This window comes from Alligator sinensis, unplaced genomic scaffold, assembly GCF_000455745.1.
Source record: "Alligator sinensis unplaced genomic scaffold, ASM45574v1 scaffold1227_1, whole genome shotgun sequence".
NCBI lineage: Eukaryota > Metazoa > Chordata > Crocodylia > Alligatoridae > Alligator > Alligator sinensis.
The window spans coordinates 815,745-835,810 of record NW_005842618.1 but is presented as its reverse complement, the minus strand read 5'-3'; the positions used below and the strand labels follow the sequence as shown (position 1 = coordinate 835,810).

The window sequence follows — 20,066 nt, the reverse complement described above, 5'->3', positions numbered from 1 at the left end:
TTCCTGCTCCACACAAATTTTAAAACCAATTGCCTGGGAGGGGCAACCACATTTATCAGACAATACTGATTCAGTTGACTTCATGGCTCATTATCATCTCCCTGATTCCCACTAATTTCTCTCCACTCCACATGCCCTCTCTCCTTTTGAATGGCCTTGATGTTCCACTATTGAAACTATCCTTTCTTCTGCAATTTTCCTGTCTGTTAGTTCCTATTTCACAGCTTTGCAGACTGTTTTTAGTTCTATCTAAAAGCCTTAAGTGCGATTATATTAATTCAGATGCAGAAACAACTGTGTGTGAAGTTTTGGAGGCACTGTCAAGGCAGTCAAGAAGGCTAGATTTTGTTTTATGGATCTGAATAAGAGACATATGTTTAACTATAATGACTACAGGACTAATGAAGCAGTGTCTTTTGACCATTTTAACTATTTTTTGCCTAGTCAGTTGTGGTTTTTTAAACTTTATACATAATCTAGCAAATTAGTGCCCATTCCAATAACTGTTTTTGTATAGCATGACCCTCGCCCACAGCATATTAGTAATGCATCTGGTTTCTCTTTAACTGGAGAAAAGTATGTATTGTGTCATATGTGACAATGTGCCATACCATCTGCACAACCCCTTTTCAAAATCCTAGCTCTACCCATGGAACCTTGAAATAATCCATTCTCCCAACAGTCTTGTGAGGTAGGTAAGTTTTACGATGCCTGATTTTCAGGTGGGAAAACTGAGGCAGAGATTGATTTCAATCATGTTTTAATTTAAATCATTGCGTGTTTGGCACTTAAATACCCTTGAGATGGCAAGAGGTTGCTCATGAGTATTTCTCTGGATTTCCGTGGAACTGTTTCCATGAAGTGCTTGCAGAACTGAGTCCACTGGGGCTGCTGATGAGGTTAGCTGAAAGTAGAGCAGCAGCATTTAAAAAAGCCAACAGGGAATTAAGGAATTAATTAGACCAAAAAAAGACAATGCCTGAAACCTGCCTTTGCAGAAATGAAGATTTAGTTGCAAATTTTTAAAACTTGCTAAATTTGGATCAAACCCAGCCACAGGGAATTACAGTTCATCTCCACAGGAGAAAATGTCTGAGGTTATTTTCACTAAGGGACTTATTCACAGCTCTGTTTTCCTCCCGGTTTTCATAGTTGTGAGATTGTTGATATCAGCAACGCAGCGAAAACCCAAGTTATCAGAGGCTGAATCTGGTGTGTTTCCCATTCTAGGCAAAAAAAAACAAAAGTCAAAGTGAATCAATTTACTATGCCAGAACTGACCATTACAATACCTTGCCTGACATCCTGTAGAGCACAAATCATGCAATGCCACCTAGTCACTTCTGCATGAATCCCAGTTACCTTGTGTGTAACTGAAACACAATCTGTGGTGGAAGGGCTTCTGGTGTTCAGGTACTTTAAAAGTGATAGCTACAGGCATGTTTTCAAAGAGCTCAGTTTCCAGTTAGGTTCCCAAGTAGGTGGCTACATCTTCTAAAGAACTAAATATCTAATATATTGAGATTTTTTTTAATTATGCTTAAACTAGGTGTCTAAATAGGAATGGGGTATTTAGAAAATCTGCCCTGTAATGTTCAGAACTGCCTCGAGGGATCTCAGCAGTGATGCAGTTTCTCTTCAGAGCTTTAAAAAATATTTCCTTTAGGCCAACAATAATTAGCACTGAGAAGAAAAGCAAAAGGATGTCAGTAATATCTGCAATTAATCATTTACTCATGAATAATGTAGAAATTCTACATAATCTCACTTCTTTTGTCAGAGACTGTCTGTACAGTTAAAACAGATGAAATCCCTGCCATTAATTATACTGCATATTAGTCCTAATTTCCATTATTATCACTCTCAGCAGGAGTTCATTTATATTCCCTCCCAACCTATTGTGCAGGGTGCTTTTCACCAGCTGGCTGCACTTCACTCCAGAGATGGCTTGGCTTGGAAAAGCATTTTCCGATAAATACAAGATATTAATAGAGTGTTCTTGGTACTAGAAGAAATTAAATTATTACTGCTAGATAATAAAAAGAAAGTAACTCAGAAATAATTTACTAAACGGAAATAAATGTGAATTATCGTGAAACCCTAATAGTAGCACAAAACAATACTGGGGCACTGCAGTAAATTCATTTACCTTGTGGTAACACGAGCTTTATGATTGGCTGATCCATCTATTGTGTCAATCCAAGATGCGCCCCGCAGGACATGCATTTTCTGAGCACGTTGTCTTGATGAAGCTGCAGGAGGTAAATACTCTGAGGCAGTCCATTCCCAAGTGTTCCCTAACAGGTCATAGAGCCCTGAGATAAAAACATTGGTCATGAATATCCATAGAACAGCTGTGCTTTTAATATATGGACCTCCTGAAAGCACTTTGGTGCACTCAGAGTTATGATGTTCAAGCTACCATCGTAAGGATGGTGTAATAGCTATAGTAGGAGACTAGAAGTCAGAAACTCTTGGTTTCATTTCCTGCTTTCTCATTCATTCTTGGGCAAGTCTCTTATCTGCACTGTGTCTCAGGTCTCCCATCTGTGTAATGCAGCAATACTGCTTGCTTATCCTCAAAAGGATGCTGTGAGCTTCAATTAGTTAATATTAACAAGGTGCTTTGAGACCCGTTATAAAAAAACAAAGTAACGCATTGTTTTTATAAATTAATCACTGCAGGGAATGCTGGCTTCTTGCATTAAAATATCAGGCCTACAGCAGCCAATTTAAACAACATTAAAAACCACGACAGTTTTCTGACATGGTCAGCATCATCGTATCAGGATGCCAAGAAATGGATTAGTCCAGCTTCCATCACAATATCTCATTTTATTATTTCTAAATGGAAATTAACAAGTGGATGAACTTTCAAGGAAGACAAAGGTGTAGGTTCTGTACCGTAACTGTTCTGAGGAGGGAATGCTTTCACTGGGGAAACACCATGGTAACCATCTTCTGCCATATCAACCTTTGGGAAATTTCCCTGTGTGAAGAGAAGGTTTCACTCTGAAGAATGAATAACCAGCAACACAGAAAGAAGCAAAAGAAAATGACCTCCAATAGAACCTCATGTAACTTAAAACAATGGAAATCGCTTTACAGATGTCAATCACAGACGAAGATACTTTCATGGGATAAAGCAGTAGATCAATCAATCCAAGAGGGAGACATGGGATACTGACAAATAACTCATGGCATTTCACAGAAAGTGCCATTTGGGAGGGGGGAAATCGAGCTCCACTTTGAAGCTGATCCAGGGGAGGAGCCTCTCTCCCCTAGACCTCTCCCCCAGCCCCCCAATGCCTGTGCTGTCTGCAGGAAGGGAGTGGGGATGAGGGAGGGGAGTGCATTGCAGGCTGGGGTTTGCCCAGCCTGAGCTGGAAGGGCCTGCAAGGTGCCAGGGGGCTTCAGTCTACTCCCCCTCCCTCCCCCCAGCTAAGGCTGGGTAAACCCCAGCCCACAGAGTGCTCCCCCTCCCTTCCTGCAGATAGCACCAGGGGCAGGGCTAGACACATCAGCCCAGTCCTGGTCACACGCAGGGACTGACAGAAGTTAGATGAAGGCACTCCGGTTTGAAGCACCTTTATCTGATCCCTCATTACGAGGGTTAATTTGTCATGCAGTCGGCCACTTCTAAAATGTTCTGCAGCCGTGCACTTCTGTCAGGGCATGGCTGTAGCGTGGTTTCAGGGGGCCAGTTGCATGACAAATGTCCCTTCTGTCAGCATCCATGATTTCCCTCCCTCCCCTTCTCAACAAAATTCTTGATCTGAACAGTTTGAAATGTTGAGGTATCTGAATTCCCCCATTTGTGGGTGGGGTGATTACCTATTTTCTAGTCATGGAGGAAGTTAATAAAATTATGACAAGTTTGACAACAACCGTTAGCTGATTTTCAATATCCTAAAGAAAAGTCTGTATCACTTACTGCCTAAATACCTTCTAGGGTCACTTAAGGACATTTTTCTAAATCAACAGACCATCAGCACAACTCACAATAGACAGGGTGGTTTTTGGACCCTACCTGCCACAGATTCGTGCGATTTGCTTGAAACTTGTTTCCCCAAGGATATATTCTACCTGTCCAACAGGGAAAAAAGACCAATTAGTTCCTAAAGCTTAGTCCGTTTTCTTCATTTACCTCTTTTTAACAATTTTCCTTGATTGTCCTTTCCTGCTTGGGACACTGGCAAGAATTGTTGGCTTTACCCTTTTGCCCATATCCCTGATTAAGAAACCATTAATTAAAAAATGAATATTTTAACTTTGAAAAAAAATGTTGAAGAATGTACAAAACAAAGGACACAATGGTTCTTCATCACAGCTTATTTTCATCCCAAGGCATCCCCTTATTCTTTACTATAATATGAACAATCACACAGATCACGTCATCCTCCACCAAAATGCAGTTCTCCCTGGAGTGAGGCCAGACTGCAGCAAAGTGAGGAAGAAATGTGGGCCTGATTGAGAAAGCAGTAGGAATGACACTTCTTGAAGGATCAGTTTGGTTTTAGAAAGAGATCAAAGAGTTTCTCTTACATACTCTCTAGTCCTCCCCTTGCAGCAAATTCCCACTCCTCCTCTGTAGGAAGTCTCTTCCCTTTCCACTTGCAAAATGCCTGGGCATCGTTCCAGCTGACATGTAACGCAGGGTAATCCAGCCTGTCTTTTATACTGGATCCTGGACCTGATGGCTGAATAGAAATGGTCAGTTTAAGATGAGATCCATCAGCTGCACTATGCCACCAGGATCATCCCCACCCACTTGCTTCTGCCTCTCAGGAAGGCACTGTACTATTTCTGCGTGGAAGGCTTGTGTGTTTCAATAATTAGTCTGCTAAAATGCATATGGGAAGACAAATTTGGGTGCACCCTTTTAAACACTACTTTATCAAAGGGGAGAAATGGCAATGATGATAAATATTACACTAATAATCTGTGACAGAATAACAGATTGAACGGTGTCCTAGGTTAATGCCATCACCACTGATCCATCCTCCATCACATGAAGCTACATGTCCATACTCTGGACTGCTAAACGACTTGGTAATGCACCCTTCTTGTACATGATGCAGGGAACCTTGTCTTTGATTACTTGGCAGAAGTTCATCATGCACCCAGCTGGGGTAGGGAGAGGGACAAAACCTTAACTTTTGTCATGCAGGGACCATTTCAGTTAGAAAGGCTATGGGTATTAATGGGATTCACACCCAAGACTATAGTCTCCAGATCACCTGTGATCACTCCCAAACAGGCAGGGCTGCTCCCATCACAGAGCCCCTAACTGTATTACAGATAGGCAAAATGAAGACGAACAGCTCGGAAGGGTGCCACGTGCCCTAGTCTGCCAGGTCATCAGCCCTTCGGGTTATCTTCTGCTTTTGCAATTACTGTGGCTCAGATTTTCAGAGGAGCCTTTGGGAATGAGGCCCCCACATCCTATTGAACTGCAATAGATGATTTAAGCACCCGACTTCCTGTGAAAATGCCCAGCCTGCCTCTTTTGCAATTAAAAGAAACACTCACTCACCTGTCGCCAGTACGCCTTGTCAATTGGCAACCACCAGGGGGCAGACTGAGAAAAGAAACAGAACCATATTAAAGACAATCCCACTAACTAAAGATCCCTCTAACGGACGGCACAACACATGCCGCACACGTTTGGCAGCATGTAGAGCAAGTAACAACAGTATTTCTGAGTCTGGAAACAGATTTTGCAGCTCAATCTGATCAACTGGCTCGTTTCACAGACATGTGTACAGTGGTTATCAGTACAGTATAGAGACATCTGACTTGAAAAATAAAACTTGGGATTTCTGTAAATCCATAATAACTTTCAGGCTTTCTGCTTCAAACTCTGATGAATAAATACTGCAAAACAAATGTGTTTTCTTCCTGCCCATCAAGAGGTCATACCTGACCTCCTCCCGACAAATTGTTCAAAGCGGAAGTCAACAGACTGGGGTCTTAAACTATGTAAGAGCCAATCCAGTCCTTCTCTCATTGAAACTGAGTGCATCTACACATGCAATTAATGCGACTGAATATACTCCAGTTCAATTTGAGCCGGAGGAAACCAATCCCAACATCACCATCTACATGTGTATTTAAGTGCAGTAATTTACTGCACTGCTGGGTACCACTTGTATCTGATAGGACTATTCACCAGTGCAGTAAATTAGTCTACTGCACCCTAATTGCCACACATGTGTAGACAGTGATGCTTTACTATGCAGCAAATTAGTCTGCTGCATAGTAAAGTGTCTCATGTAGACACCCACAGACAGCAAAACACCCATTGACTCCAATGGGTACAGAAGCTGGTGGTATTATCCAGAAGTAAAAATGTCTATCAAGGTCTTCCCCTGAAGTTTTTGAGTGTATAGCAACAAAGTGAAATGATATAATATGATAAGAAATAAGACAGGAAAACTCCCCAATGAGTCTCCAGTCCATTTCTAATCCCTACACTTTCCAAAGACTTGTGCCTTTTCCTCTGCACTAGACAAGCTGAGACATTAACTCCTTTTGCCACATGGGGCCACAACATTTAACTGCAGAGCTTTCAAGAGCAGATCTGTTTCTATTTATTCCACTATCCTCACATTGCCCTGAACTCAGAAGACAAGCTCCACAATCAGCTTTTTTGACTGTTTCAAATAGATCCCACTTTGTATTGTCGATGTCACTTCATAACACCCCTCAAGATCCACATGAATATTACCTCCAGTTTCTGGGTCACTTTCTTTTTCAGCTCTTCAGATACAAAATCCTCAAAGACAAAGCTCCAGCCAAATGTTTCTGCTTCTGTCTTGTATTTCTTTTCTCTGACAAATTCCCTGGAGGAAATATGACACACTTTGTATTATACAATCTCCCCATAGCAATACAGTAGATCTAAAATTGAATTTCCTAATATTCCAGAAGAAAAACAACTGTGAATTTCTAGCAAAAATCAATACTGTGAGACTGTCAGACTTGCAAATTAAATTTTTTCTTGAATCCCCCAAAGTAGGTACAGCCTTGGGAGAAAACAAGAATACCTACTGCTCAGCCCTGATCTGGAAGGATCCCCTGTAAAGGTGATGGATTAGTTCAATTTCTCTGATCATGCACTAGTCTCTCTGCTGAGGCTGCCAAAAATATGATTTTTGACCTTTCCACTAGAAAATTAACTGAAATAATTCAAGTACCAATTTTAGCCACTACCAGTTTGCCCTGATACGTGAAAGTCTCCAGATTCCATTAGTAACTCCATCCAGTCCCAATGAACAAAGCAAATGCAAAATATTGCCCTTACCTGAAATTCCTATTCGTGATGGGATATTTGTCAATAGCAAATGCCTTCACTGTCACCTCCCTGACAGGCCCTTCTTCATTTCGACCATCGGGTGAATTTGTCCCCATCTGGAACTTCCCACCAGGCAACTGAACCATGCTCCCATCCTTTTCAGAAGCTGTGCGACATAATCCAAGATAAGGAGAAGATTAATTGGAGACACCAGCATCTTGACATTTTGAGACACCAGCATCTGTATGCACCTTGTTAGTGACCCATTCGTCCCCAAGGAAGGAGGTTGACAAGTGGCTAATCATTATCCCTGGCATTTATACTGCCTTGTGTTCTTTGATAGCACTTCACAGAGAGTAGACCAAACATCCTGGGTGTGACTCTACTGAAACCCATGGATATATCCCAGAGATAAATGTAGACTTCATATTTCAGATGACTCGTATAGTACACCGGGCCAATGCTGCCGGTTTAGATCAGTCACTGCTGTTTGATGTCAGTTTATACACCGGGGGGGCATTGCAGGATATTGCTTTGGGATGTCAGTGAAATTCACTTGGATCTTTCTCTGCAGGTTTTATATGCAGGGTACAGGGTATCTAGCCACTAAGAGAACCTCCTTTGCAAGTGATCCAGCTCTGCCACCTTTAGTTGCATGAAGTGACCCAGGATTTAACACAGAAACGGAGCGGCTCCCCACCTTCTGACACCACTCCCCACCTCCACATAGACTAGTCAGCATAAATACTGTTGTAATAGAAATACAAACAAAACCTGATGCAGAAACAGAGAAAAATAAATACACAGGGGCTGAGACTACCAGCTAGAGAGAGAGAGAAGAGAAGGGGAATTCCTTGAGCTTCTGTATCATCACAGGGAAATTGGGTTTTAGTCTGACTCAGTTTCTCAACCTGTGGTACGCGTACCCCTGGGGGTACACGAGACACAGGCAGGGGGTACACAGGTACCCCAACACTCTCTCTCACCTTCTTTTCCTCTCTCTCGCCCTCTTTTCCTCTCAAAACCATGGCAAAAAATCTGGTGCGCCACATTGCGCAGTGCTTTAAATTCCCCGTAATAAAAAGCACTGGGTTCAGCCCTCCTAGCTTTGGCCTTCATCACCTCTAGCCCAAGTACATACTTGAGTTGTGCACCCCTGGTGTAAAAGGTGGCAACCCTACCCACAGCAGATCAGACATCGGTCATATCATGCCCTTATATACACAGCCCTTCTTCCAACATATGGCACACATTAGTCTGTAAATATAAAATCCTCTGGAAAATTGACTGTTGGGGTACTTATTAAAATTTCCAGAAGTTAGGGGGCACTTGCTACTTAAAAGGTTGAGAAACACTGGTCTGACTGACCAGGCATAAGACCCCTAAACAGACTCAGGTTTTGGATCCAACTCGTACTATAGAGACAGTAAAAAGGGTGAAACCCACACCCTACTTTTACAGTGCAAGGTGGGGGTGCAGGTCTCTCTGTACCTGCTCCATTGGAATAAGCAGTCCTTTGAGCTTTACTCTTTCTGACGTATGTAACGTTCACCATTATTTTCAGAGCTGCCTGGTGGTGAGGTTTCATCTCGAGTCAACCCCTCAAGCTTTCCTGTGGTTAAAGGAATGATTTGAGGCTTGGTGCAATTCAGGAAGTGCTTCCTTGAGCTGAGCACAGTGTAACAGCTTTGAGCAGCAAAGGAAAGCAGGGAGTGGGGGAAAGCTGCTTATAAGGCTTCCTTACAGGGAGGTAGAAGGCAAAGAGCAGTGGATTGGAGGGGGTGGGAAGGAAGGGGTGCAGAAAGACGTATGCATGGGTGCCTTAACTTACCTTGCAGAGCATGGCTGCTCGCTAGCAGATAGCAGCAAAGTGAGAGAGCCAGCTGCACGCTCCTGGGAAGGGGGAAGGACAGCATCGGAGCCAGGCACTTGGGAAAGGGAGGTGAATTGGGAAAGAGATGAGGAACTGCAACCCAGAAGGGCTCAGCACAGGGGGAAGTGTTTCCGGATCTCACTCTGGAGGAGACTGCAGCACAAGTCCCCGCCTCCTCCTGTCTGGGCTGTGCAGGGGAAGGAGGCAGCAGTGAGCATGTGCAGGAAGGAGAGAAGTGAAAAAAAATCACTGGTCTCAGCCAGTGTGGGAGTGAGGATGGCTTTGTACAGTCCACACATTCGTGCATAAACAAGTCGTTTTACAGGAGACATTTCTAAAAGTCAAGTTGTTCCTGAGAACTATTTATATCAACACTAGTCGAGTCCCACTGCAAAAACAAACTGTACAGTAGCAAACAGGGCAGGGAGTAGACAGCAGAGCAGACTGGGCAGAGGGAGGAGAATCAGGACAGCACCTCAGAAGGGCACAAAGCCAATTTGCGGCACCCCTGCCAAAAGGGTTATTGGCCTCTGCTGGTGTACTGTATGTGTACAGTTAGCTGTCCCATTTGCTTTCATGGCTGTTTTTAATCTTTGGCAGGGGGATGACAGTATTTTCTTTCTTTCAAAAGAAAACTTCAAAATACATAATCCTGGGGTTACAAGTGCTGGACTCCTTCCCCTTTGCCTCCTTAAATGAAGAAGCTTCATATGGACAATTTCTCTAGTAGGTTGATGTAAGGAAACAGTTTTGCTTTTTTGTTCACCCATTCACATTTTGGAAAGCAGCAGCAGATGTGATCAGACTCATATCCATATTGAAAAGCAACATTGGAACAGTCCAAAGATTTAAATGACTAGCAAATACCACTAAAATTGTGAAGAACTAACATCTTCTAAGTCTCTACAAAAGCTATGCAAAACTAGAGCTAGCTTTGCTGGGCTAAGCAAGGAACATACAGGCCTCAGGGCCCATAATATTAGGTTGTGGTATTGGAAAACTAAAACAAAACCAAGCTGTTTGAATACTTGCTGTTATTTTGATAGCATTGTAGCAGGGTCTGTTTTCAACAACTTCTGTCCCCCAGGTCTTTAAACTGGTGCCATAGCAGCCTATGCTGCGTTAGGCAGACAAAGTTCCTTGGGTGAATTTGATCCCTTTTATTAGACCAACCCAAATAGTTGGAGAGCAAGCTTTTGGGTTCGTCAGGCTAAGGAAGTTTCAGCAGTTGGTGTGTGCTCTTCCATCCAAGAGCACACACCAACTGCTGAAACTTCCTTAGCCTGACGAAGGGCTTTTGAACGCAAAAGTTTGCTTAATAACTTTTCTCCAACTATTTGGGTTGGTCTAATAAAAGATATCAAATTCACCCAAGAAACCTTGTCTGCCTATGTCCTTAGACCAACACAGCTACAACCTAAACCTAAGCTGCATTAGTGAATTCATGTTAAAAGCAACCCAGAAAAATCTTTAGGCTAAAATGCATATTATTAGAGTGTACTTCAAAATATAAATATGCATTTGTTGTTAGGATATTGCCTATGAATAATCATCTTTCGACACAGGTCTAAGCCATTGTAAAATGTTACCACCCCCATTCTGAAAGATAGGAAACTGATGCAGGGACAGGAAACAACTACCTAGTTCAATACCATGCCTAGAAACAGAATCCAGGTTTGACCTCTTTCCCCCGCCCCAGTCCAACACTCCACCCACTTGGAAAGGATCTTCTATAAATTCTAAAATTAGGCTCCCCCATCCCAGGGGAAATTTTGGGGATTACAGGGAGCTGCATGTAATTCCATATGTAGAAACATAAGCAAGTTACACCACGGGTAGTTCAGCAGTATTCAGAAGAGTGATGCACAGATGACACGTTCTGGAAGCACTGACATCACATGGAAAACTATATTGCTGTACCATCATCTTCATCCAGTAACATTATTTCAACTAAAATGCAAGTTAAATAAGTGACACTGCTACAAACAAAGCACAGAACAGAAATGTTTATTGGGTAGAAAGGCTGTAACTTTAATTGTACATTTCAGTGCAATTAAAAATAAATAACTAATTGATTTTAGAACCAAATATTTGAACAGGTACTATTCTTTGCGAGTGGCCATGTTTACTGCATCAAAAAGGACAGCTACTTCTGTTACTGTGAAAATCCACTGGAGGCTGGGGACAAAAATGCCTTTAGTTGGATTTTTTTTTTTTAAGTTATTTCAAAAAGGCAATTCCCTACTCATGACGACTATCGCAGGATGAGAAGAGATTCAATTCAACCTTTGAGAGACGACATTCCAGCTCGCATAATTTCATCAACCAAAAGAATGTTGCTGGCGATCACCGTGCTGGAAAGATCAAATGAAAAAAAAAAAAAAAACCAAACCTGTTAAAAGTGCTGTATTATGTTACAATTAATTCAAACAAGGACATTATCTCCACTTCTCTCCTCAGGAGTCCGCACCCCAGCCAAAGCCCCAACAGATTATAAAGTTTTATACTAGACTCAGCCACTTAAACAACACTAAAATACTAATAGCTAATTAAGATCAAGCTTTCTTTCTTTCCAACTGGAGAGGAGACATACTTTAGGATGAGTATGACAGTGTAAAACAACTACTTCCCTTTTCTTGTACATTGCAAAATGGAGGATAAAAACCAAAGCCTTTCACTTAATAAACAAATCTCAAATTATTTAATCAATTTTGGATAGCAAAGTGAGTGTTTATACAATTTAAAAGTTAACCCATTAAAAAAAAAATTACCATGAATGGAGCAGTTGCTTTTTGACATTATAGTTGTCCCAAATTCCAGCTACTGCAGCCACCATTGGTTCACCTGGAAATAAAAATAAGCACAAAATAAGGCAACAGATAAGGCTGAGAACACCTGAATGAAATGTTACAGTTCAGAGTTACGAAAAAAGTGATAAGGGATTAGCAGGTTTTTGTCAACTGTGAAGCATGCTGCTACTGCCCCCAAAGGCAAAACATCTTCATACAAAAACCCACCATCTAGTCTTTGCATGTAGTCACATTTACGTGTGTGGATATCCACATTACAAGCTTCATATTACTTAACTGTAACGTAGCCCTGAGTTGTTTAGCAGGCGACAAGTACTCTATTTACCACCAAGAAAAGCTGTTGTTAAATAAAACGTCCAGGAAATCTTAAAACAACACTCTCAACCCTGCAAAATCTTCAGGAAGCTAACGTGCAACAGACTTGCCATAAAGAATAATAAGTTTTCACTTCTCTCAAAAAACCCACTATACTGTTGACTAGACAAAGCCCAATTTATTCTATTCACAAGTGTCTCAATATGGGGTTTTTAGAGGAGATTCTTACCAGTGTTCAGATCAACTCCAATAAGTTGCCCTGATTCTGCATGTTCTGTCTGAACTTTCACTAAAGTTTCTTGGGAATCATAGCCAGAATTCTGAGCAAGCACCTTTTAAAAAAGAGGATGAGATAGATTATGTAAAAATAAGTAGTTGTTGCAACAGTAATCCACCTTAATGGTAATTTTCTATTAGCTTAAACTAACTGCTTGCAATCTACTTCTCCAGTCAAGAGCTCCTTTATACCTTAGGAATAATGAGCAGAGCATCAGCAAAAGCTTGGACTCCAAGCTGGGCTCTTCCTTTTATGGTGGGCTTATATTTAACGAGAGCTTGAGCAATTGCCACTTCTACTGCACCAGCCCCTGGAACTACACAGCCTGTATGTAAGGAAGATAATAAGCAGAGCCATTACACAGCGATGTCAAACAAAGCAGTGAGACCACGTGGTTCACGTTAATGGATATACATCAGTACAGAACGTTCATGAAACTCAGAGGCTTTTGCCTCTAAAATAGCATCCACCACGACATGTGCTCTTCAAAACACAAATCAAACCTCTTTTTGAGAAAGGTGAGAAATGAAACCGACTGATGTATTTAGGTTTCTATCATGCTCACCGTAACTCATGCCCAGACACAGCAAGAATAGCCTTTTACTCAGAGTCTCCTCGTCCCTTGTTTAAAGCTTAGATAGTAGTTGCTGTAGTCCAGCTGAACTAGTTTCAGCAGAAAGAGCAGAAGAATCAGATGAGATGATAGAGAACATTTACAGGAAAACAATTATCCAAAGTACACCTGTTAGCTTTTACGTTAACAAATCTGCAGTTCTCGCATGTCAAAAGGAGAGACTTTGATTAAAAAAACCTTCCCTTCTGAAAAGGGATGTTGCATGGAGAAGCAGCAATTTTGCTACCTTTAATATCTTACTGTAGTACTGCTCAATCTCTGGCCCACGGGCCAGATTCCAGCCCACAGAGCTGTCTCATCTAGCCTGCGGAGCTCCCCACAGGTCTGGAAATTTGGTGGCAGTATAAGCAGTAGTGAGGTTAACCACTCCAAGAGCTTCAGCAGTTAACACTGCTGCTGCTCCCCTGATAAGTATTTGGCCCCATGGGGGAACCCCGTCATCCAGATGATGCAGCCCTGCAAGCCAGTTCAAGCCACAGCCGCATCTGGCATGTGGAGTCGCACCCCAACAGGATCCTGCACGTGAAGTCACATCTGTGCACCGGATTGCGCCTGTGGACTGACTCTCACATGCTGGATCTGGCCTACAGACCAACTCGGTGCCATTTATCTAGCCTATGTAACTGGACAGGTTGAGCAACACTGCTTGCTGTAAATAGTGATTCAAGATATTTAAAAAACCCATTACTACCACCATCCCAAATAACTCTATTTCAGTAATCCTTTCTGGCAGGCCTGCTAAACTGATGGAAGATAGTGAGCTGAAAGCAAGTTTTTCAGTTGCAAAGCATGCTTTTTTCCTCCTCATCTCTCTGCTCTTACTGAAGCAGTATTTAACCAGATCTAAAGTATTAAAATTTGCTGTGTTGCACTTAGAGCCTTTTGTCTTAAATTGTTGTCTTCCAATATTTTAAAAGCACATTCATTAATATTTAACAGAATACTAACAAGACCCTGGAGAAAGGCCATGTGTAACTGAAATCAAATCTGATCCACTATGTGTATCCACTTTTTAAAACATGTCAGCTTGGCATACAGCATGACATTAGAAATAGTTAAAGTGGAAATACTTTAGCATGGTGTCTGACTGTATAAACTATTGATAAAGCTAACACAGAATTCATCCATGCTTCTTGGCAGAAAAGTACATATGTAGGAAATGAACAGTTCACAGATGTCAGTGGGTCCTCTGAATCTTACTATACCAAAAAATTACTACGGACTAGACTTACCATCTTCAATGGCATTTTTTACAGCACGTAGTCCATCTCTTACTGCATCCTTGATTTGCGTGAGTGTATGCTTATTGGGTCCCCTAATCAACAGGGTAACAGAACGAGGATTGTCACACTTCTCAATGAAGGTGTATTTCTCTTCACCCTGTAGAACAATATTACTGTGTGTTCATGTAAGATTTTTGCTCAAGAACAAATAAAGCAGCAAAATAAATAAATAAATCACAGCATATCTATGTAAAAAAACAAAATAAATGAGCGACGTAGGTACATTTTTAGATCCATGTATAGTCAGAGGGATAATTAACTTTCACGCTAACTTCTGAAAAGGGGAATAGTAGAGATTTTTCTCTTTACCCTTATAAATTATGCAGGTTTCATGTCATCCTAGCTCTACTTTCAACGAAGAATACATTTATTCTTTGTCCCCCCCCTCAGGTTTTTGTTTTTCTATCATCACCCCACAGTGTACTTCATATATTTTTTCTGGCAATTAGTGTGTGGCAGTGACTTTTATGAGACTTCCAATATTACTTTCAAGATCATAAGTGGATCATCATGGGTGTCTAAATGCCTTCACAGAACTCCCTGTGTTTAAGAGTGCTAAGCATTAACAGCAAAACCTGAAATAAAGCAAACGATGCAGACACTGAAAAGGAGACAACAGTGTACCTTGACCTGTTAAGTTCAAACTCAAGGTCATACATACCAGTGTATACTCATAGACAAGCCCAGCATGTCCCAGACACTCAGGCGTGAGGTCCTCCAAAGAATTCATGGCCATACCACCACAGGCAAGAGTCAGTCTGAAAGAAGATAAGACAAGTCAGTGGTGTTATATACATAACTAAATATAAAATTAATAACGTAATGTGAAGTTGGAATCTTTGTTCATACCAAACTGAAGAGTTAAGAATATCACATCACATCCACCATGAGCTATTTAATATAAGCAGAGCCACTTAGTTTAATTTCTTTCAAGCTATGTGAAGTACAGTAAAAGCACCGTTAATTGGCACCTTACAAGCCAGCACATTCTATTAACCGGCATGCTGGCTTGTAAGGTAAAGTGAAACGGGAAGTGCCCACCGTGGCACTTCCGGTTTCTCCAGACCTCCACAGTCCAATGCAAAGCAGCCTGTGCTGCCGAGCCCTCACGGTCTGGGGCATAGCAGGCTGCGCGGGGCCCGCCTCCCTGTCCCTCAGCGCCCACAGGAGGGTCAGCAATGCCCCGGACGCATTGAGAAGTGGCGGCCCGAACAGGCAGAGACACCTGTTCGGGCCTCTCAATTAACCGGTATATTTTGTTATCTGGCACCCCCCCACCATGGGTGACGGACAACAAAGCTTTTACTGTATGTGGATGTACTTTGTGAATCATTTCAGAATAGTGCAGAAGAGGGCTAATTGTTCTGAATTTGGAATTTATTGGCAACATCACCATTACATGAAATAGGATTTTTTAAATGCATCAAAATACGTAAGCTTCTATTAACCGACAGTCATTGCTGCTTAAGAACTAGACAAGTCAGATGTATTGGTAGATTTTGTCATATTGAATGAAATAGTTTGAATGTTTGTAATAGTTGCCCATTAGCCAGTTTAGGAAGAAGACAAGATTTATCTCCTTATCTAGGCCATTGTTTTGGTCTACGTGCGAAAGGTCCTGACTTTGCTCAAAGTCTTAACTTTTGAATTTTATCTTTAGAGGTCTTTAACAAAGTTAACCTAAAAATGACCCTTAAGCAAATATCCTGAGTTCCGAGAGATCAAACCCTAGGGCCTTTTGACAAGATTGGAAAGAAAAGGTCACTTGCAGTGGTATGGAAGTTCCCCAAAGTAATTAAAATGATCAACAAAAGAAACTAATTGCCAAGCAAAAGAATATGTTAAGTAAGATCCAAGCCCAAATTTGGGAGTAATGACAGGTTTGGGTAGGAGGGGCCCAGGACGGCAACTCACTCAATAAAAACTGTAACCTACTCTCCCAAATTGGAGGTGACTATACTTGCAGAACAACGAAGGAAGAATCGAAAGTGTAGACCGGATCAGACTGATCACCTGAACCACCCTCTCCGTGAACACGAATCTCTTAGTTCACGCTGAAGCTGCAGAGCACCCGAAAGGGACTGAAGGAAGGGGACTTGTTCCTATCAGTATTGAGGCCAGCCCATTGAATCGTATTGCTGAGGCGAGCCCATTAAATTGTACTACTGAGGAATGAAACCGTATTTAGGTGTTTGGCTTCTCGGAATTCTAGGATTGTAAGTATATTATGAAAAATAATAGTATTGATTCAAATTTAACTTTTAGTTGTAATTGTACTTGTTTTTGTAATACTAATTCTTATAGCATTGTTTGGGAAGGAAGTGCATTTGGAGGATTATTTCTTAAAGCTAAGCAGTGTTATATGTGTAGCTAAGAATTTTAAAATAAAATTGTGTTGTATGAATTAAGTGTGTAATCATTGTGAAATCGTGCAATCAACTAAATACTCCCCCAGCCAGTGCATCAAAACGAATCAGTAAATTGTGTGGGATCTTCTCTATTCCATAACCCACTAGAGACAGATTTTACTCAAGCTTTATTTTAAAAGAAAAAGGTTACATGCATACATCAAGTCAGACAAACTCTGGAAAAGCAAGTAAGTCTTCTTTTCAAGAACTTACCTCTCCATGTTCCTCCTTTTTGCTCTGCGCAAAGCTACTATTCCTTCTTTTGCCAAGCTATCCAATGAAAATGGGTCAATTCCCTAACAAGAGAAAAGCGCCTATTAAGGAAGTGTAAAAACAAATTCACAGACCAGCACAAAGGGCCAATTCTTCCTCTTAGCAAAGACCTATGTGAATATCTGAAAGCAAAATATCTCTACCCCTTATTAAGGCTTGTGTGAGATTCACACAGTTAATGGACACCAAGGCATCGAATCGAGCCTGCCAAAAGTGCCAAGGTGTTGGAAGTAATTTTTCCAGTTAGTTCCCATACTTGTTCGTCTTACCTTCTGATTGATTAGGATAAATCCTTTATCTGAATCACCACAGACTCTCTTTTTCAAGTCAATAATTTTGTTCACTCTGTCTTCAATGAATTTTCTTTCTGCTTTTACTAGCTTCTCTCTTTCTTCCGCACTCTTATAAAAGAATCCAGAGCTCACCTCTCTAAAATTAGAGGTTGAGGGAAAAGACATTACAATCATTTACTCACAGGAAAGAACATGTAAATTTAGTCAGAAGGTATCTTAAATAAAGGTACAGTTTAACAAAGTCACATTGAAAAGTACAGCAGCACAAAATATACGTTGTACTTCTGAATACACGCAAAACAAAAATGACATTTTTCAGTACAGAGGTAAAATAGTATTTTAGTAGTCACATATCAAAACACCCATGTCTGACATACTTGGAGATGCTCACTATCACTGTATACCGAACACGCAGACTTTATCGACTTTAAATAAAGTTGTCAGTCAGTGATATGACAAACACCTCGAAAAACAAATAACCTACTCCAGAAGCTTACTGGCCCCTTACCAGCTTTATAAATCTGGATAAGATTCTGTGCTGTTTGCTTGTATTTCCTCTTTTACACAGCTGAGCTTATCTTAAGTAGATATTTTGGAATACTTATTCTCCGATTTCTTTTAGTCTCTGGCTTACACTTACGTTTTTTCATATTCTAGAGATACGTTGCAAGTAAGTATATAAGCATCTTCCACTCTTTTTTTCATATCTGGATGACGAGCGCCATGATCCAAAACAAGTCCTTTAATAAGCCTGTAAAGAATCAGTTAGATGACCTGTAAGAAATTCTTTGTCCTTATTTCGGTTTTCATGATAGGCAGTTGAACAAAATTCATAGCAAAGCATATTAAACATTGATTACATGCCTATACGTATAAAAATAGTTTGGATCATGTATCCCACTTCCATGGACATGCCTACTCTGTGTAAAGCAGGCTGTTAGGACTGTAATAAGGAAATATACTCTAGCATAGCGTCTGACTGCATTAGCTACTGAAAAAGCCAACGCAGAATTCTTCCATGCTGCTGATTAATCTTGTCCTTATGAAGGCTTTTGAACTACTGTGGTCCCAATTTACCTAGTTAAAAGGCAATTATAATAGTATTATAAATTCTCTCCACATCAGTGAGATTCAGCCGTCTGACATTAAGAATGATAAAAGGGTTAAAACTCTGTTCACTTTGTATTTCAGGTTTCTCTCCACTAGAAATGGATTTAGAGCTTAGAGCTCAATTAGTGTAAAAGGAACAATGGGAACAAAGGAACAATGTCTTTCAGACACAGCATTATACTTCTTAGTATTTTCAGACTGTCTGAGAAAAAGGCATGTGTATATTACACCAATGCACTTGTCCTATGTTGGAAGTTAATACAGCCATGACCAACCAGCTGCAGGCATGTGTGTCAGACTGTCAAGTTTAAAAACGGAGGGAGTTTAAACCCTTGAGAGGAACAGTTTCATCTTACTTCTGTCTCCTCTTAAGAAGCTCTAGTTAAGAGCTCCCACTGAAGATGAGTAAAACTGCAGGAAGTTATAGGAAGAGCTTTTTTTCAAATGTACTTTGCAATGTTCCTGTTTTGTAGTTTCTCATGTGGTCAGTTTTTTCCCCCCCAACATAAAAGGTAAGAAAGGCCATTTTAAGATGCATGAAAAAAAGCAACAGCAAGTTGAAAAAAAAAAAGTTGTTAAGCAAACTCCTTGACAGGACCTCAAGCTTTTCACTATATAAAAGCAACTGAGGTTCGCCTTTCCATTACCCCCCCCAATAGGGTTTGTTTTTGTTTTTTTATTGTTTGTATAACTACGTACGCTGTATCCGTTTCTGATTTGTGCTTCATCTCCATTATCTCAACCATGTAGAGATCAATAGGTTCATCTGGTTTTCTGATTGCCAAAATGGAATCTACTACAGCCTGAAATAGAAGAGAACGCCATCATACAACAAGCTCAGCTATCAAACAGAAGCAAATAGATAGGCATTTCCCCCCATTTTTCTATGCTCCCTCTCTTCCCCCAATTCATTATCTAATGTGTCAGATAATTAGGAGTTCCTCATCTGAGAACGAAAGCACAATTCAAAGAAAAAGATAAAAAACGTGTACACTTACCTCTGTTAAGACATCAGCCAGCTCAGCATGAACTTTAGTACGCAGAGATGTTCTGGCAACATCTATAAGTGTCTCTCTGTCCATATCCTTGGATACTTTGACCTGCTCCAAAACTTCAAGTGCCTTTGCCTTTGCTGCTTCAAATCCTTCTGCAACTATTCTTGGGTGCAAGCCCTATTTTTTCATTAAAAAAAATATAAAATGCTATTAAGCAACAAAACAAGGCAACAGTTTTCCAACTGGCATTCTTATTTATTTTCAAATCTATATTACTCAGACCTTTAAAATTTGTGCTACCCAAACAATGACCTTGATGATAAACACTAAAGCAATTTAGACTTCACGTGATACAATGAAGACAAAATGTACTGTCCTTTTGAATACATGTAAAAGGAAGATACTCCTTCTAAATGCAGAGGAAAAGCACAGATTATTCTAGCACAGAATTAAGACCAAGGGAACTCATGAAGCACACTTGGGTGTTCACTGTGCAGC

The 20,066-nt window shown here is 40.8% G+C and overlaps 2 protein-coding genes and 3 non-coding genes across 7 annotated transcripts in view; all 5 read right to left on the bottom strand.

Moving 5' to 3' along the window:
• Positions 1 to 15: 15 nt before the first annotated feature.
• On the bottom strand, positions 16 to 10,260 carry SUMF2 (sulfatase modifying factor 2). Of its 3 annotated transcripts, XM_006033283.3 has the most exons (10): positions 9,129 to 10,260; positions 8,789 to 8,909; positions 7,307 to 7,463; positions 6,731 to 6,845; positions 5,537 to 5,581; positions 4,550 to 4,700; positions 4,031 to 4,086; positions 2,905 to 2,989; positions 2,150 to 2,315; positions 16 to 1,226 (listed from the first exon to the last, which is right to left on the bottom strand). In XM_006033283.3, the coding sequence occupies exons 2-10, from the start codon at positions 8,883 to 8,885 to the stop codon at positions 1,121 to 1,123; spliced, it is 978 nt and encodes a 325-aa protein (XP_006033345.1). In that variant the 5' UTR covers positions 8,886 to 8,909; positions 9,129 to 10,260; the 3' UTR covers positions 16 to 1,120. The 3 variants fall into 3 exon arrangements, 2 of the variants coding, with proteins under 2 accessions (XP_006033345.1, XP_006033346.2); XM_006033284.3 differs by lacking the exon at positions 8,789 to 8,909 and having other exon boundaries at positions 17 to 1,226; positions 9,129 to 10,247; XR_003096144.1 differs by lacking the exons at positions 16 to 1,226; positions 2,150 to 2,315; positions 8,789 to 8,909 and having other exon boundaries at positions 2,928 to 2,989; positions 4,546 to 4,700; positions 9,129 to 10,253.
• A 901-nt stretch (positions 10,261 to 11,161) lies between these two features.
• The window catches only part of CCT6A (chaperonin containing TCP1 subunit 6A), a 10,051-nt gene continuing 1,146 nt past the window's right edge, over positions 11,162 to 20,066 (bottom strand). The window contains exons 4-14 of the mRNA XM_006033280.3: positions 19,572 to 19,745; positions 19,273 to 19,376; positions 18,104 to 18,214; positions 17,440 to 17,599; positions 17,111 to 17,193; positions 15,151 to 15,247; positions 14,439 to 14,586; positions 12,764 to 12,897; positions 12,525 to 12,627; positions 11,942 to 12,014; positions 11,162 to 11,524 (exon numbers count right to left, since the gene is read on the bottom strand). Of these exons, the coding sequence (XP_006033342.1) occupies positions 11,452 to 11,524; positions 11,942 to 12,014; positions 12,525 to 12,627; positions 12,764 to 12,897; positions 14,439 to 14,586; positions 15,151 to 15,247; positions 17,111 to 17,193; positions 17,440 to 17,599; positions 18,104 to 18,214; positions 19,273 to 19,376; positions 19,572 to 19,745 (1,260 nt within the window). The 3' untranslated portion in view covers positions 11,162 to 11,451. The remainder of the gene's footprint in view (positions 11,525 to 11,941; positions 12,015 to 12,524; positions 12,628 to 12,763; positions 12,898 to 14,438; positions 14,587 to 15,150; positions 15,248 to 17,110; positions 17,194 to 17,439; positions 17,600 to 18,103; positions 18,215 to 19,272; positions 19,377 to 19,571; positions 19,746 to 20,066) is intronic.
• Positions 14,204 to 14,336, bottom strand: LOC112551836. Its single transcript, XR_003096145.1, has one exon. It is a non-coding gene; the product is annotated as a small nucleolar RNA SNORA15 (small nucleolar RNA).
• LOC112551837 lies at positions 18,354 to 18,485 on the bottom strand. The gene has a single exon (XR_003096146.1). It is a non-coding gene; the product is annotated as a small nucleolar RNA SNORA15 (small nucleolar RNA).
• Positions 19,933 to 20,065, bottom strand: LOC112551838. Its single transcript, XR_003096147.1, has one exon. It is a non-coding gene; the product is annotated as a small nucleolar RNA SNORA22 (small nucleolar RNA).

Bases quoted from the DNA above. Each gene is read 5' to 3' on its own strand.
- SUMF2 (XM_006033284.3), bottom strand. From the start codon at position 9,477: ATGCACGAATGTGTGGACTGTACAAAGCCATCCTCACTCCCACACTGG. The intron at 5,582-6,730 runs GTAATATTCATG...TTCTTTTCTCAG, and splicing joins AAGTGACCCAGAAACTGGAG to TCTGCCCCCTGGTGGTTGCC. The intron at 2,316-2,904 runs GTACAGAACCTA...TTTTTATCTCAG, and splicing joins CCCTCCTCAGAACAGTTACG to GGCTCTATGACCTGTTAGGG.